The following is an 18888-nucleotide window of genomic DNA, read 5'->3' as shown; positions in this document are numbered from 1 at the left end:
TTCTTTTCATTCTGTCTGTCTTTTCTTTTTCTGTCTCTATTGCAAAGTGTGCGTAGGAGTTTCTGAGATTTCTTTGCTGAAGTAGCACTGAACACAAGAGATGCGTCCTGCTTATGCAATGCGTGCATTTGCGTGCTCTAAATGCATAGTGCTTAAGTGCAGTATGTTGAAGAGATGTCTGATAGTAGAAGGTGAAGTTGTCCATATGCATTATCTGAAAAACATCTCAGAGAGACCAGATTCACATGCAATTTTAATAATAAAAGTTTTTTTTTTTAGTTGTTTTGGCAGCCATTAGGACACCAGTGTTATTTTAGTCTTGATGATGTACTATTATAGTTTATATTATTCTTTATTTTTATACTTTCCATTTTCACTTTAGTTAACATTCTAGTAATTTTTGTGTTTTTGAAATAAAAAAGTTTTCTATTATTATCATTTATTTAAAAAAAAAAATGTTTTTTTTTAGTTACTGAGAGGAACACTGCAGGGAATTTACAAATGCAAACATTTATTCACAATAAAAAAAAAAAAAAAAAAAAAAAAATATATATATATATATATATATATATATATATATATATATATATATATATATATAATTTCATAGTTCTAATGTTTTCAAAGTTTGAGGTTTTTTTTCCAATATGACAAATTAAATCACTTATTCACTTTTGAAGTTTTATTTCAAAGTTATAAATAACTAACTTAAAATATATCTTACTTTATTTCTGGTAACAATTATTCCAAGTAAAAAATAAATAAATAAATTATTATTATTATTATTTTATATAGCTATCATTGATAACCCTGGTGGTAACATTGTAGCAATGTTTGTCAAAAATTAAAAAATAAAAGGCTAATTCACTGTTAAAAATTATTTAAAAGTCTTCGAAGTTGTAAGTAACTAGCTGAACTAAAATAAGATTTTTAGATTTTATTTTGTTTCTATTAACGTACTCCACATAAAACACATTTTTGTTTATTTGTTAGATTGTTTGTTTATTTATTTATTTTAAGGGTTTAGTTTTAATTTTGGTTTTAGTAAAAATAATAAATAAAAAATGATCCAATAATAATCCTGCAAGGAACATTGTAGTAATGTTGGGCATAAACTACAAGTAAAAATGCTTTGAAAATTTATTTTAAAGTTCAAATGTTTTCAGATTTGTAAATAAAACTTAAGATTATTGAAGTTCATTTTACAAGAAAATACAGTTGCATGTTTAATTCAGTGTTACTTACCGATTATTAGTGAAATATACCAGCAATTTATAGTAAGAATTTTTTTCCTAGTATTGAATGCACTTCTTGGAAATGTATGCATGATATCGCATACGCCTGGGAGTGTGCTTATGTAGATGATAGCATGTCTCATATTTCTCTTTTGTCCGTATAATGTAAAACGCAGTTATTATGTATGTATGAGTGTGCATGAATGCACCGGCTCTCTTGAGAATATGTCTTCCAGCCTGATGCCACTGTACAGAAATAGTGGGTCACTTCAGCTCCAAACCGTCGTGAAATCAACCAGAAAACAACTTGAGCATTTCCTCTAAAGCCTAATTCCAGTCTTTTGCTTCATTAAAGGACTAATGTAAAATATTCTGCTCAAGCTCTAAATGTGTGTTTCTCCGTCCTAAATAAACCATAATAGCTGTCAACATTAGATCTAATCATCAAAGTTGATTATTAGAGTCAATGCTCTTCCCTCTAATACAATACCGACTTCACCAGCTGCCCATGTTTCTTTCCTTTTTTTCAATTTGTTCTCTATGCTAAGTGATTTTCTTCATATTACAGTGAATTTGAAACCTTTATGGAGTTCAGAAATAGCTGCCTGCCGTTCAGATCACAGAAGATAGTGCTTCTCATTTGCTCAGAACCATTGATGTGTTGCAGCAGTCAGTGGTTTTCTTTGAACATTTTTCTTGTTCCACATCTTGACCTTTTGTAAATCATTTGAAGTGGACATATCCACTTGAATATGAGAAAATCTGGAGTTTTGAGTTAATTGAGTGTTATTTTAATGTGTAAAGCTAATGTAAACCTCCTCCACAGAACTCATTTGTGAAAACAAGTCATTCTGATGTTCCTGGTGTTAAATTAATATTACGCATTTCAAATATGTCAAGCCATATTTCAATAATTAGCATAGTTTGTTGACTAGTGTTTAGCATTTGCATTATTGAAATATCTGTGCTTTATTAGAAGACAAATTGCCAAAATTTGGATTGGTTAGTTAGCTTGAGCAACAAATTAGCATATTAGAATTATCATGTGACACTGGAGACTGGAATATATATAGCTGTAATTGGCAGAAAAGCATAAATAAACCATAAATAAAAGACTAAAAAAAGTGTATTAGACCTTTTAAGCACCTAAGAGGTTGTCAGTTTGACTTGACTTTGAGTCTGGAGTTGTGAGTTTCTATCAAACTGTAGGCTGTTATGTAATTGTGATATTGTGTAATTGCGTTCTGTGGTTTAGAGTTTCACAGGCATCTGTGGTTGGTACGTTGTTTTGGGCGGCACTGACTTTGTGCGGTTTTCTCCAGAGCTGTGTTGTGAGGTTTTGTTTGGGAGATAGTAAAGTCTGCTCCCTGTCATCACTTTCTTAACACCCTACTTTAAAACCACAGGGATATTTTGATGTGACTGAATCTGTGAATTTCCTTTTCTGTCACACACACACACACACATGCACAGACACAAGCTGCTCAGACAGTGAATGTGCCTCCTACGCATGTATTTCACTCACAGGCTTACACAAGTGTCTAACACACAATGACAGATAACACTTTCTATACACGCACATACACACAAATCCTGCTAAAGTGTTAATTGGCTTTATTTTAATTTATGTTGTGTGTTTTTGATGGAAAGATGCTTATGATAGTTTTCCGGATCTGTTATCCGTACTTCATTCAGGTTGCTAGGTTACAGCATGGAAAACGTTCCCGAATGAAGTATGATGTCCCACTAAACGCACATGCAGTATCACAACACCCAGTTTCTAATCACTACAAATGTCATTTGTAATTACAGTGCAGAGATTACAAAAGTGTTGTGTTTGTTCTTTCCTGTATGGGTCCAATGACAATTCACAGTTTAGTACATGCAGCTGACCACAAAATAAGATTCTGTCAACAATTTGCACTTCCATTCAAATTATTTAATCGTGGAATATTATTAAAATAATTGTTTTCTATTTGAATATATTTTCAAATGGAATTAATTTCTTTGATTCAAAACTTTTCAGCATCATTACTCCAGTCTTCAGAGTCACATGATCCTTCCATGATTCTAATATGAAATGTTGATCTGTTGCTCAAGAAGCATTTCTTATTATTAACAGTGTTGAAAACACTTGTGATGCTTAATATTTTTAGGGCTGCCCTCAACTAAAGATTTTTCTGGTCGACTAGTAGTTGTTCATTTTAAGCTTTTATCGACTAATCGCACATTTATTAATAAGCCATTTAAATCATTATAAAGAGCCTTTAATTTCCTACATAGCCTATGAGCACTCAAGCACACGCATAAAGCTTGCCACACCGCACCACAGAAGTAATGATTATGAATGTGTCAGGAAAAAATTTTTCGCTCTGAAGTTCACTTATACCGAGTTGGCAGAAAGCGCATCCTGTTTGCTTTCATTATTTTACAAAAGCGCAATGTTTTGTTGTGAGTGCAGTGCACACAAAAAAACTTAGTCTTTACAGATTCGAAATATTACTCTTATCTGCATGACCAAAAATGTCAGCATATTTTAGGAGTATGTGAGCGCACCAGCGCCTCCATTTGTCACGAAGTGAGCACTAATGTTCAGCTTCAACATCAGATTGAGCAGCCATGTAAAATTGCTATTACTTCCATATTTCAGATGATACTCCGTATTTGAGGTTGATGAATGATAGGCAAGCATTTGGATGTCCTGCTTGATGTACTGTTTTACCATAGGCTGGCCGTTAATGATGGGGACTTGGCCTGTCAAGCTCCAAAAATGACGAAAGCTCTATAAAAGTAGTACATATGACTCATGCAATAGATTCCACATCTTCTGTACACATAACTGTACACTTCTGTAGCTTTGTATGAGCAGCAAACAGCAGTTTAAAACATGAATTGAGGAAAGTCTTCATGCCAAACTTCAAATTATGCATCTTAATGCATCTTGTTTACACAAATGTAAATAAAGTGTGAGACCTAAAGGAAAAATTTTAGTGAATAACGTCCTTCTCAGTCTGTTCCTCACACAAAGCTTGAAATATAATGTAGAAGTCATATGAACTACTTAATGGAGTTTTTTTTTTTTTTTTTTTTTTGGAGTTGTCAGCTCCAGTCCCCATCCACTTTTATTGAAACATCTCTGTTGGTTTCTGCAAAAGAAACATTCATTGGAAGCACTTGGGGATGTCAGAATTTATATTTTCAGGTGTTCTGTCCCTTTAAGAGACAATTTACTAATGTACGACTATAACTGTGCAAGGAAGTAGAGCTTTGACATACACACAACACGTTTGCAATGCAATAGAATTCATCTTGAAAGCACCATGATCAGTTATTAAACCAAAGTTTAGTCAAAGATCAAAGATTGGAAGTGAGATTACATAAACACACAGAAAACTCTCACATTTCCTCTCATCCTAAACGCGTCACTTTTTCACTCCCTCCTTCAGTGAGACTAATTTGAGGCTTATTTGTATTCTGTTCTTGAAGAATCTATATGAGGCCTGCATATTTAATGAGCCAACTATCTCACTTACACTCCCTGAGTTACAGTAAGAGGATGCTGGAAAAGGCAGGATGTAGATAATTGAGCTATCATTAATAATTGATCACAGAGATTATACCAATGAACAGCATTACTAACACACATATTTGCACACACACACGTGCACGCATCCGGATGGCACTCTTTCATTGACTCGTATCATTCTTATCTAGGTCAGACAGCAGGAACACAACAACTGACGAAAAGCAAAATAATCTCCCAATTTCCACTCGTTTATTTGTGCTCACTTTCTCTCTCTCTCTATCTCTCTGCCTTTCCTATCTGCTCGCTCAGCTCTGGCAGAAATATCAGCTTCCAGCCAGGACTGTGTGTGTGGTGTGACTGCTTAGCTGTAGAATAAGGACAAAATTGTACACAAAAGTAAGCTAAATTTGGCACAACCTCCCATTTGGAAAGCAATTATATATATATATATATATATATATATATATATATATATATATATATATATATATATATATATATATATATATATATATATATATGTATATATATATATATATATGTATATATATATATATATGTATGTATATATATGTATGTATATGTGTGTGTGTGTGTGTGTGTGTGTGTGTGTGTGTGTGTGTGTGTGTGTGTGTGTGCAAATCATAGTGATTAAATTCATATATTAAACAGCATTTTATTATTAGAATGTTTAATTTTAATGTTAATTTAAATATGTTTTAGTAAAATACAGAAAGAAATCTTCTAGGGTTTGAGTTTTGGTTGTGTATAATAATTAGCTTTAAATAAAAAAAAATAGATGTCTAAAATATGTCCCCTTTTTACAATAATATAATATTACAATTAATTATTATTTTAATGTTAACTAAACGTCTCATGTAAATGTCTCTTTTTTCTGAATAAATGAAACATAACAATACATGTCTATGGAATCTTCACTTTTAGAAGAATATAAAATCAAAATGTGTTATATTTGAATATTTTATTATCATTTTAATAAAAATATAAAAAGCTCTTTTTAGGGTAGGGTTTATCTGGTTTATTCTTGGTTTGTCTGTAATAATTATAATTAGCTTTATATAAAACAATATATGTCTATGGAATGTCAATAATATAATATTAAAATGCATTCTGTTATTAGAATGTTTTATTATTTTAATGTTAAACCCTACAATAATTGTTTTTATTAAAATTATTTGACTTTTTTGTCTATAGTTATTATAATTAGCTTTATAAAAACAGTAAATGTCCCCTATTATAAGAATATAATATTAAAATATATTATATTATTAATTCTTCATTATATTAATGTTAATTAAATATTTTTAATTAAAATATGTGTATACTATATATATATATAGAGAGAGAGATACTTTTAGTCTTTCTTTATTTTAACAATTGTCACATTACCAAGAAATCAATATTTACATAATACATAAATTACAAACACTACATACACCAAAAAAAAAAACATACAGAGAGAGAGAGAGAGCAGGGTTTGAGTTTTGATTCATCTATAGTAATTATATTTAGATTTATAAAAATGTGAGATGTCTCTGCCATGTCCCCTTTCATAACAATTTAATATTAAAATGTATTATAATATTAGAATGTATTATTATTTGAATGTTAATTACAATAATCACAATTGAGTTTGCGTTTTGGAGTAAATATAGTTCGGCTTAAAAAAAATTTAAACAATACATGAATGTCCACTTTTAAATAATAAATAATATAACATTGAAAGGTATTATATTATTATAATGCCAATATTAATAAAAAAAAATAGTCTATTTTTAATTCATAGTAATTATAATTATATTTGTACAAAACCATATATATCCCCTTTTAGAAGAATGTGAATGTGTGCGTGTGTGTGTGTGTGTGTGTGTGTGTGTGGTTGAGTGAGCTGCTCTGGTTGGTGGTAATAGTGTAAGATGACTCTGGTTTGTCAGGGCTGGTCCAATCTGTGTTTCTGATTGGCTAAAGTGAGTTTATATTACCTCAGAGAATAGAATACACTCTCTTCTCTGTCTCTCTCTCTCTCCCTGTGCCTCTTTTTTTCGTTGTCTACTCTCATTGTGAGGTTCCTCCGGCAGTTCTGCTGGTGTTCCGAATATATTACGTGTGCTTTCACTCTAGCACAATGAACTAAAGGATTTTATGAATCCTACAGGCTAACAGACTGAACTATTGATGTCACACACACACACACACAGTCGCACACGAAAGCTCAGGCTGTTTTTCAATACAGAGAGAAACCTGATCTGATCCCTTTACCTGATTCAAGTCTTATTCTAGTTCTTTTGCAGAAAATTTACCATGGTAACATGGTTTCAGCCAAAACACAGAGGCAAAATCACGCTTTTTGTAGCAAATCTGTGACTGAGATGAACTGCTTTTTTATTTTTTTTTATGTTCTGACTATGGACATAATTTCATTTTTAGTCCCCAAGACTTAAGAGCTCAGTTTATGGTTACATGGAGCGACTGAAAATGTCGGGCTGTTGCTTGGGGTCAGAGGTTCAGGTCTTATTTTGTCTGTAGCCTGAGGGTTGTGTTTTCTTCTGCTCTGTTTCTGTTATGTGACTTATGGAAGTGACCTCCTTATTGATCTAAATTTACCACAACCTGTGTGCTGCTGTGTTATCACAGAAAAACAGAGATTTTTAAAGGTGACTCACCACCAGCGTCACCACAGAACAGATAAATAATGAGGTTTCCAGAACATTCACCATTGGCCAGCCAAACAGGAAGCCCCGCCCTAAACTCAAGCCATTGGCTATGTTACCATCCAAAGATTCGAGTTGAACTTATGTTCAAAACTGGAATATTGCATAAAACAAATGCGAATAAAGCACCATTTCCATCCAAGGAGTCAAAGAGAACAACATCGTCACAGCCTGCTAAACTGTGGCACTAAATATCCCTTAAGAATATAGGAAAAGCCACTGAATATAATCATTTTCATTTATAATAAATTACTCAGAGCGAGCAGACAAAACACAATAAATGTGCTCTTGGAGATGGATGCCAGCTGTTTGAGAATTAAGATGTGTAAGAAATTTATACAGAAATACTTTGTTAGGGCTGCACGATATTGGGAAAAAATGACATTGCGATATTTTATTTTTCTGCGATATATATTGTGATATGAAATCTAATAATTTTTTTTCTTACAAACAAAAATGGGGTGAGCACACTTACATTCTCATTTTATATGATTAAAACATCGACACCATCGTGTCAATTGATTAATATGCGCGAGGGAGAGAGAGCAAGACAGTGCTCGTGTTGTTTGACGCCGCTCTCTCTCTCTCTCTCTCTCTCTCTCTCTCTCTCTCTCTCTCTCTCTCTCTCACTCCCTCTCTCCCTCTGTCTCTCTCTCTCTCGCTATCTCTGTCTCTCACTCTCTCTCTCTCTCGCACGCGCTCTCTCTCTCTCTCTCTTTCTCTCGCGCTCTCTCCGCGAATCACATTCGTCAAGGGCCGGGGAACAGCTTGCCCGTACAGTTAATGAATAACGGATCAACTACGACAGCCTACATCACACATCCTGCGATATTACTACCGTGGATTCGTACATCGCGATATCAATGCTTAAATGACACATCGTGCAGCCCTATACTTTGTTGATAGAATTTGCTCAGGCTTTTCAGAATGACCATAGCAACACATATATATAGATGCTGTGAGTGAGATTGGTCCACTGCTAGTCAAGTTATCCCATCTCGTAGCGCAAAGTCACATGACTTTTTCGATGCGCATGTAGGAATTTATTCCCTCATAGTTTATGCACATTCTTTCTTATCGGATGAAAAAGTTTATCCAACTCAAATGTGCGCATAAGTTTTTAATGCAAGTTTTTGAATTAATTTTTTATATGAATAAATTTATTCATATCTTGGTGTTTTCATCTAGCATTTTTTCATACGACATTCCAAAATGCACATAAAGTAAAAATAGGAAGATGGAAACATAGCTATTGTTGCTGTGTTAGGATAAAAAAAACAGCAATGTTTTAATAGAGCCACACATTTTTCAGGAAAATTACCTTAAAATAGTTTGCTTAGTACATCAATCTTAGATACAAGACAATATTTAACATTAAAAAAATTCCCCTCAGTTTTAATGATTTTGCTCAGTAATTAATTTTTTGTAAAAGCAATTATTGCTAAGGTAAATTGTGTAATTTCTGCACCACTAGCATCAGTAAACAGACCTTCTCTAATAATGACTTTCTACAAACAGGTTTTTTGACCATTGGCCAGCTAAGCAGGAAGCCCCGCCCAAAAAACATGCCATTGGCTGAGCCATAGTTTCTGTTACTCAAAACAGCAATGTTTTTAATAGCACCAAACACTTTTCAAGGATAAACTGCTCGTTTAGATTATAAATCTGAGATATGTGACCAGATTTCAACAATATAACAGTTTGCACAGCTCAGTTTTAATGTTTCTGCTCTGTAATTGCTTTTTTTGATGGCAATTACTGCTATCAGAGTTAATATGAGTTTGTCAGTCTCAGTGTAACTAAATGATCGATTCTGTGACTGTTTGACTGGAATTAAAATGTTCAGCTTGTGATGTTTTGGTGTTTTTATCCATTTTATTTTGCAGGTGTCATCTACACTGCAGATCTGTTGGACCGAGAGACGCAGGACTCCTATTGGCTGACAGTGTACGCTACTGATCTGGGAGTGGTCCCGCAGTCAGCAGCACTACAAGTGTACATACAGGTAAATTAGTGCGCATCCTATCTGAGATAGATAGATAGATAGATAGATAGATAGATAGATAGATAGATAGATAGATAGATAGATAGATAGATAGATAGATAGATAGATAGATAGATAGATAGATGGATAGATAGATGGATAGATAGATAGATGGATAGATAGATAGATAGATAGATAGATAGATAGATAGATAGATAGATAGATAGATAGATAGATAGATAGATAGATAGATAGATAGATAGATGGATGGATGGATGGATGGATGGAGAGAGAGAGAGAGAGAGAGTTGTCAAAAGACCCGGTACTTCGGTACTAAAAAAAATGAAAATGTGACGGTACCAGGTTTACAGAGACAGAGGACTCGGTCAACGCGGTTCTTCACGCATACAGCGCTATGATTTTTGCGAAGCAGAAAACGCAGACGGAATCTCAAAATCCAGTCATGAAAATGAAACTTACATACTTACAACTTAGATAGATAGATAGATAGATAGATAGATAGATAGATAGATAGATAGATAGATAGATAGATAGATAGATAGATAGATAGATAGATAGATAGATAGATAGATAGATAGATAGATAGATAGATAGATAGATAGATATGTGTGGTAAATCTGTGTGTTTGAACAGGTTGAGGATGTTAACGATAACGCTCCCCTCACATCTGAGCCGATGTATCACGCCACCATTCCGGAAAATTCCCCAAAGGACCAGTCAGTCATTCAGATCCAGGCGCAGGACCCTGACGCCACGGCAACCGAGCCCCGCCTGTCATTCCGTATCTCCAGCGGCAACCCGCAGAACTTCTTCAGCATCAACCCGCGCACCGGTCAGTGTCCTGTCAATCAAACTCCTTCTGTGTGATAGAAAGAATAAATTACTGTCAGTTTTAATAAGTTGAGTTTGTATGCTACTCTCTTAAAAAAGTACCATGGTACAGTGATGATATCATATAGTCCATCTCTCCATCATTTTATCCATCCAGCCTTCATTATCTCCAACTTCCAACCGTCATTCTGTCCATCTTCCACCTATCTGTCCATCCATCCATCGATCTTTTTATCATCCATCTATTCTATCCATCCATCCATCCATCCATCCATCTATCTATTTGTTAGGGGTGGCACGGTTCAACTTTTTCACGGTTCGGTTTGTTTCACGGTTTTAGAGTCTTATAGGTTTTCAGTATAGTTCGGTATGTGCTATATTTATGGAGAAACTATATTTAAAAAAAACTAAAAATAAATCTATCTAACTACGAGCAATGGCACAAATAAATACAATAGAGCAGGGTCTATCTATCTATCTATCTATCTATCTATCTATCTATCTATCTATCTATCTATCTATCTATCTATCTATCTATCTATCTGTCTATCTATCATTTGCATATACTGTGATTTACCATCGTACTATTTAAAAAAAAAAACGAAAAAATAAAAAAACATGGTAATATCTTTTGGTCTATTTTTGTCTTTTTATGGGCATTTTAGTCTTTGGTGTAGATCAAGCTAATTATTCCTTCCTCTGCATTAATTAATTCTGCTCATTTAGTATTTAAATTCACTCATTTAAATATCAGCATCTGGGTGTGTGAGTTCTTGAGGTCTGTTGCTGTTCTCCGCATTATGACATCATCGTTTGAGCCTACTGTGAATCCTTACTGCTTATTGGCTGGTGTTATGGATTTGCCTTTGATTGACAGATTAATTTCATAGCCACAGGCCCCTCCCTCCAGCCTCACGCCCCATAGTGCATGTCAGCAGGAAGCGCTGATCCTAATTAAAAACTTTGTAAAGGTCACAAAAGGTCAAGCTGTCAGAAAGACAGAAGGCAACAGCAAACAGGAAACAGACAGAGAGAAAGAACAGAACGTGTTGTGAGGTTTGATGCCATGAATTTGTCTTCATAAAAGGTATTTCCTGAAGAACTCAACACATACATTTTCTGCAGACTTCTGTCTGTGTGTGTGTTCGATCTTGTTACAGATCTACCTATCTACCTATCTATCTATCTATCTATCTATCTATCTATCTATCTATCTATCTATCTATCTATCTATCTATCTATCTATCTATCTATCTATCTATCTATCTGTCTGTCTGTCTGTCTGTCTGTCTGTCTGTCTATTATGCTCTCTCTTTTGCAGAGGTGTGAACTGTTTGATTTCAGTCTTGTATTTGTTTGTTCTAGTGAAAGCTGTCTAAATGTTAATCAAATGGTTGCAGGACTGGCCTCTGTTCTCATCTGTCAGCATCATGAGAAAGGCCTTTCAGCCTCGTCATGTTTAACCCTCTGGAGTCGATTAACGCGGATACGCGTTTTGAGTCATTTTCTCCTGATAACCCCGAAAAGAACTTAAATTACACTTCTGCATTTCACATATTATTATAGCCCAGTTTGTGCTGATTACAGTGAGATTAGACTTTACCCATTTAGATATTTATAAGAAGCACAAATGTCAGGGCATGACAAAACTTCTCCAGGCCCCAAAAATACCCTTAGACTCCAGAGGGTTAAATGTATGTGTGTAACAGAGACCATTACACCTCACCATCTCGCTGGCACACACACCCCAGCTCTGTTTGTTGGGCTTTTATTGGGAAACTTGTTTGTCTGTTTATGTATATAGATTACATGAATTATTGATGCCAAGTCAGATATACCCAGTGCACAGAGATGAAATGACCACTCTCAGGAAACTTCATTCAATTCAAGGTTTAAATAACTTGTGGAGAAGTATTGAGCAATACAATAAAGATGACTTTAAAGGTCATTTTAATTATTCTCCTATAAAGGAGAGTTGAAACTCATGTTTCTGAGATGGCCTGTATAATGTTTCCTTTCAAGCGGAGAACATGATGCACAGCTCTGAAAATACTGACCTTGTTATATATATATATGTATGTGTGTGTGTGTTTTATTAATGACATCTTTGAGTCACTGGAGTTTGTGTATGCCGCAAGGAAATGTTTATTTATTGACACATTTCTGAGAAAACAGAGCCAGGGTGTGTGTGTTTTTTTTTTCAAAGTGTGTGTGTGTAGTCAACATGGTTGGGGGCAGATGTGTTATGAGGATATTTTGAAGATGCACTGCAGCGTTTTGTGAAGGTGACTTCAAAACCAAGCATCTTTAGTTCTTTCACAAGACTGGAGTTTGCACACGCTCCCTAGACACGTCTGTGTGCTCCCTCGACAGTCTTACACATCTGCTGGGACAGTTAAAGTTATATTGTAGTTTACACACATTGCCTGGACTGATCCCTGCGCTGAGGAATGTGTGGTCTCTTATGATAGTTTACACATTCTTCTGAAAGATTTATTAACTGACATGGGGGACATTGCTTGTACGCTTTATTGCTTTTGCAGATGTGTTTGTAACTGAGGAGTTTATACACAAACCCTAAACAACTCAGTTTATCGATACCAGAAAGCCAGCCTCTAGTATCAATACTGAATGCAGGCAACAAATGAACGGCCAGAAGAGGAAAATAATAAAATCTTAGCTCAGTCCACAATAATTAAATTCAATGCATCTTGTCAGAAGTATAACAAAGAATTCGCAACACAGGGCAAACCAAACCCCAAAAAATAAAAAATTAAATATATATATATATATATATATATATATATATATATATATATATAATTTATTATTATTATTATTAATAGAAAAATACTGTAATAATATAATATTACCAGTTATGGTGATGTTTATTATTGTTATTGATGTTATTATTATTATTACTAATATTGTTGTTATCACCACACAATAATCATATAATTATAGTGATAATAATAATAATAATTGTATTGTGCTGTTATACTAATAACATATAAAAATCATTTAATTATCATATAAAACATTTACCACCAGCAACAAAACAAAATAAACATTAGTAGCAATATTTTGCTTTTATGTTAATAATAATAATTATAATGATAATAATAATCTTGGTGGCAGTGGTTTATTATTATATCATATTAATACAAATAAAAATTATTATTTTAATAATTTGCAGATTCATAAAGTAGAGAGAAGAGCAGTTTTGAATTAATTTTAATAAATATTACAGTGAAAGAAAAAAAGCTATGGCTAAAATGGTCTTATTACATGGAATTATGAATGATAAACTGAAGCAAGTTCATGTACTATTAATCAACGCCTTACTTTTGCTGATCCACAACACAGGTCCTCTATGGATTCAGTGTATTCTGTTGCTTATGTACAGTGATAAATTCATTTAGACTGTCTGGGTTGTGCACAGCAGTGGGAAATGGCACCATTTGGAAGTGCGTTTAAGCTTATTTAAGTTCAGAGTCTGTTCTCCCAAGTGCATCTCCAAACAAATGCAGAACTGAGCGCTTTACACACACTCCCCAAACAACATGAGCAAAACTCTAGTATTATAGTTCATTCACCTCTGTTTACGGACACACTCCTCCATTCTCCCTAAACACTACAGCCTTCTGAACACACTTCCTAAATTTACATATAAAATAAAAATGTTTAATAAATATAATAATACACAATTAATATGTAATATAATATCTAAAAATACATAATAATACATGTGTGTATTTATTATTTATATAAAAAGTATATTTATATAAAAAAATCACATTTCAGATTTTCATTATTGTATTTTTTACAGTTATACTTTAAAACATTGTATTATTTTGTAAATATACATATTTGTATCTATATAATATTTGTTATTCATTTATAATGTTAACTACAGTATGTATATAATGTAGAACCAAACAAATTACAGAAAGTGTAATAAAAAAAAAAGAATTTTATTATATTCTGTATTTTATAAAAAAAAAAAAAACAGGAGACACATAACTAATACGTAATGCGGTACAATACATTATTCATGTGTGCATATGTATTTATAAAAAAGATTTTATCTTGCATGTTTTCTTATATAAAATCATATCATATCTTAGCCAGCATCGGGGTGAAACGTTAGCTCTCATAACAACATCAAAACTCTCATTTTTTTGTTGTTTCCTGTAATGCATGGAGCAGATCACACAAGTGTCCCATATGGGATTCCATAGGGAGGAAAAACATCTTTTAAAATGATTTTCCGTGGCTGAGTTAGAGTTGAAAGCTGCTCTGCAGTCAGTAAACAGTCTCCTGTAGACGAGGCGACAGCATGTAAGATCACAGGAGGAGAACTAAACACAAACATTTCCATCATTATTAGACAGTCGCTTCAGTCGAGCGCATGAACGGTTTTCATTTTATTCACTCACGTATGTCAGGTAAAACAGCCAGGGCCAGACTGTCATTCTAGCAAAGTCCTGACTCAGTTTGATTCACTCGTCAGTCACAGTCTGTTTGGACGGATGAATGGTCAACAGTCTTCAAACTTCGACAACAGTGCTTGTTTTCAGCTTTAAACTCTTCAAAAGGCTTGCGAAATCTCGCTTTTTCTCTCTTCTGCTTGTCTCAGCAGTAATTTGTGTCTCTGTGAGTCTCGTCTGCAGGTTTCACACATTGGCGTTTCGTCTCCTCCAACCCTGAGATCTCCTCGTCTTCCCTCCCCCTCCGTCTCATCCTCTCTTATCCTCTCCTAACACCTTCCTCTCCTCCCTCTCTCGCTGTATCACCCTCCCATTCTCTCGTTCACAAGGCCTTACGCGTCTTTTGCTCTCTTTTTCTCTCTCGGTTTCTTACTCTTCCATTCCGCCCCCCTGCGACTCCGTAGCATCCTTCCGTCTTTCTCTCGTTCTCTGTTCTGTCTTCCTCCTCATAATAAAAGACTCTAAGAATAGCTCTCTCTCTTTCTCTGTCTGCTGCGGCTCAGATAATCACTGCATCTTCTACAGCATGTAAACACCCTGTTTTCTACGGCACGGGAGATCCGCATTCGTTCTGCTCACCCTGATTGCGATCATTCTGATTATCCTCCATAATGGATCATTTGGAATAATAGACGACTCCCAGAGTTTTATCAAAAGCGTCGTTCGTCAGTTCTGCGATAGCATGGCCTGAGGAGCAGTAATAAGCCATATCTTTAAAGTACTTCTTTAGTGCTGTTTCTTTATAAAGCCTTACATTTTATCTGTAACGTACTGACAGAATTAGGCCAGAAATACCCAAGAAATGTATGAACCCACACAAGACCAGTGATAATAAAAAAAGAATGTCTCTTGAGCAGCAGCTCAGCATGTCAGAATGATTTCTGAAGGATCATGTGACACTGAAGACTTCAGTAATGATGCTGAAAATACAGCTGTGATCACAGGAATACATTAGATTTGAAAATGTAATCAAATTGAAAGCAGTTATCTCAAATTGTAATAATATTTCACAATATTACTTTTTACTGTATTTTTAATCAAATAAATGCAGACTTGGCAAGCGAAAGAGACTTTTGGCTTTTGAATGATAGTGTACATTTGATTAGTTAGAAATAATGCATAATTGTAAATAGTTCATCTAATGATAACTTTTATTTTATAAAAATTAATTTCAAATTCCTCAAAAGACATTCTGAAAGCTTTTTGTAGTTTGCATTCAAGTGCTTCCATAAAATGTTTTGTGCCTTACTGCTTGCATTATTTCTTTGTCATGAAAACAATTTTTGCATGAGATTTAAAAAGAATTTATATTTATATATGTATGTAATTTTTATTTATATATATATAAAAAAAAAAAAAATTATATATATATATTACTTAAGATTACTCTATGTATTAAGATTAGGATTATGATTAATAAGTGATAACATTGTTAATATATTTAATATATATTTAACTTTTTCATATTAAAAATTATATTAAAAAAAAAATTATACATTACTAATTTTCAATTAAGCACAAAATCAAGATGTAATCTTATATTTTTGTTTTATTATTTTATTACTCATGATTACTTAAATTCATCAGTTATACCAGTTTCTCTATATAAAATTTAAGTTTATAATTTTTTTTTTTATAATTAAAGCAGAAATACTGAAAATAGCTGTTGGATAAAAACTGGCTCAAACCATTTATGACATTTAATTGATAAAAGTAGGCATTTAAATAAATTTGTTTAATCATGTCCTTTATTAAAAAATAATCTGTGTAAAACTTTTGTCAATCAATGCAAACGACAATGCACAGGCTCGCTGTAAATTATCTATGCCGTTTTGACATTTAGAAAAAGCGTGCAATTTAAAAACCAGCATGAATCGCCTCTGCGCTGAAACTGAAATCTGCCACTCTCTTGTTTTTTTGTCTTTTTCAGATGGCTGTTGATTTATAGATGCAGTGTGATCTCAGCATGTATGCGTGTGTGTGTGTGTGTGTTTGTGTGAGTGTGTGGCCGGTTTACCTTTGGTGCATGTTTCGAATTTATGATGCTGACCCCGCCAATGAATCACAGACACACTCATATGGGCCAATTCCCACCTGCAGCCATTCAACGCACAAAACACATGCAACGCCGGCAGTTTCCAAAGGTTTTGACGTTATTTTTATCCACAATGAGTTTCTTGGGAAATCAATGCCTACCGAATGAACCTGAAATAAATGCATGCGGTGATTATAAAATAACTCAAAAATGAAAAAGATAAAAAGGAAGCTACATCTCATGCATATTCTAAACGCAACAGATAACTGGCCTGTATAGGAATGTATGATATGTAATGATATTGTATACTATTGCTGTTTTAGTTAAATGCTTGTAATCACTCGTCTCTCTAATTAATATGCTAATTCCAGTGAATGCAGCTGTTCTTTAGCTAAGCGCACACTCATTCTCACTGATTGGATCCTTATACAAAGACACCCTCATTAGCAAAACCATTGCTGTTAGTTAAAAGTAGGTTAAAGGGATAGATCGGCCAAAAAAATTAAATTCTGTCATTTTATCACCCTCATGTCACAGTTTTTCTTCTCTCGAACACAAAAGAAGATGTTTTGGAGAATGTTGGTAACCAAACAGTTAACGGTAACCATTGACTTCCATACTATGAAAGTCAATGGGTACCGTCAACTTTTTGGTTAACAACATTCTTTAAAATATATTCTGTGGTACTGAACAGAAGAAAGAAACTCAGGTTTGAAATGGCATGAGGGTGAGTAAATGATAACGGACTTTTCATTTTTTGGGTGATCTGTCCCTTTAAGAGAAACTTCTGACTATAAAATTGTGCGTCTCGGGGATTTACCAATTTATTTATTTTTATTTTTGTGAGTAGCCTATATTATGGACGTCGCATAAAAAGCCTGTGTGGGTGTTCAGTGTCCAACGTTAAAGCTCTAATCTGTCCATTTTCCCACCGTATGCGGTCTTACTTTCCCACACACGCCGGTCAAGAGCTGTAGCTGTGTAACGAGCCTCTGGTTGCCATGACGATGAGATCAGAAGTCTGTAGACGTTAAGACCCTGCATGCCCACTATGACCAGTAAACCCCATTCAGGTAGCAGCAATTATCCAGTGGGGCCTCAAACAGACTGTGTGTGTGTGTGTGTGTGTGTGTGTGTTTCAGGCATGATGTCATCAGCAAACTTTTGTCTCGTTTTGTTCCCCCCCCCCCCCCCCCGTTCCCCTCCTCCCCGTTCCCCTCCTCTCCTGTCCTCCTCCTTCCCTGCGCCGCTGTGACTTGATTCAACACAGCCGCCCCTCTCTTTCTCTTCCTCCTTGTGTCTCTCTTCATCTCTGATATGGGTCAGTGATGGGGCGCCCTGGGATGCGCCTGATCAGAAAGAATACTTAAGGACCTGCAGGCACTTTGACGATCCACGGAGAATTTTTTTTTTTGTTGTTAATAAAGTATAATCTTTTTAATTATAATTGTAACTTTATAATTATTATTTTTTTATAAATTGCACTAACCACATTCCCTATAGGTAATATATTATTATCTAAAAATTGGCTTCCATGAGATTTTTAAATGCTTTCATAAAGTCTCTTTTGCTCCACTAAGGCTAAACTTGATAAACATACAGTAAAATATGTAATATTGTGAAATATTATTCCTATTAAATATTACTGTTTTCTGTGTGGAAAAAAAAATCAGCATCATTACTCCAGTCTTCAGTGTCACATGATCCTTCAGAAATCATTCTAATATACTGATTTGCAGCTCAAAAACATTTCTGATTATAATCAATGTTAATCAATGAGTTGCTTAATATTTTGTGGAAACAGTGCTACATTTTTCAGGATTCTTTGCTGGATAAAAAGTTTAAAAGAACAGCATTTATTTGAAACAGAAATGTACATTTACAAATTTTGGGGTCAGAAAGGCTTCATTATTCAGCAAGGATGCATTGTTAAATTCAATGCATCCTTGCTGAATAATGAATCCTTTCTGACCCCAAAAATTTGTAAATGATTTATTACTATTAATATTTTATTATTTATTGCATACTTTGTTT

At 34.0% G+C, this 18888-nt stretch overlaps 1 protein-coding gene across 5 annotated transcripts in view; it reads left to right on the top strand.

Annotated features, from left to right (window-relative positions):
- fat3a (FAT atypical cadherin 3a) overlaps positions 1–18888 on the top strand; it is a 168986-nt gene that overhangs the window by 89835 nt on the left and 60263 nt on the right. For all 5 annotated transcript variants that reach the window (XM_059513915.1, XM_059513918.1, XM_059513916.1 and 2 more), the window contains exons 3-4: positions 9380–9498; positions 10132–10330. In XM_059513915.1, coding sequence (XP_059369898.1) covers positions 9380–9498; positions 10132–10330 — 318 coding nt within the window. The remainder of the gene's footprint in view (positions 1–9379; positions 9499–10131; positions 10331–18888) is intronic.

The sequence above is a fragment of the Carassius carassius genome, chromosome 28 (assembly GCF_963082965.1).
Source record: "Carassius carassius chromosome 28, fCarCar2.1, whole genome shotgun sequence".
Taxonomy (NCBI): Eukaryota; Metazoa; Chordata; class Actinopteri; order Cypriniformes; family Cyprinidae; genus Carassius; species Carassius carassius.
This window is presented reverse-complemented; position numbering and strand designations above follow the sequence as displayed.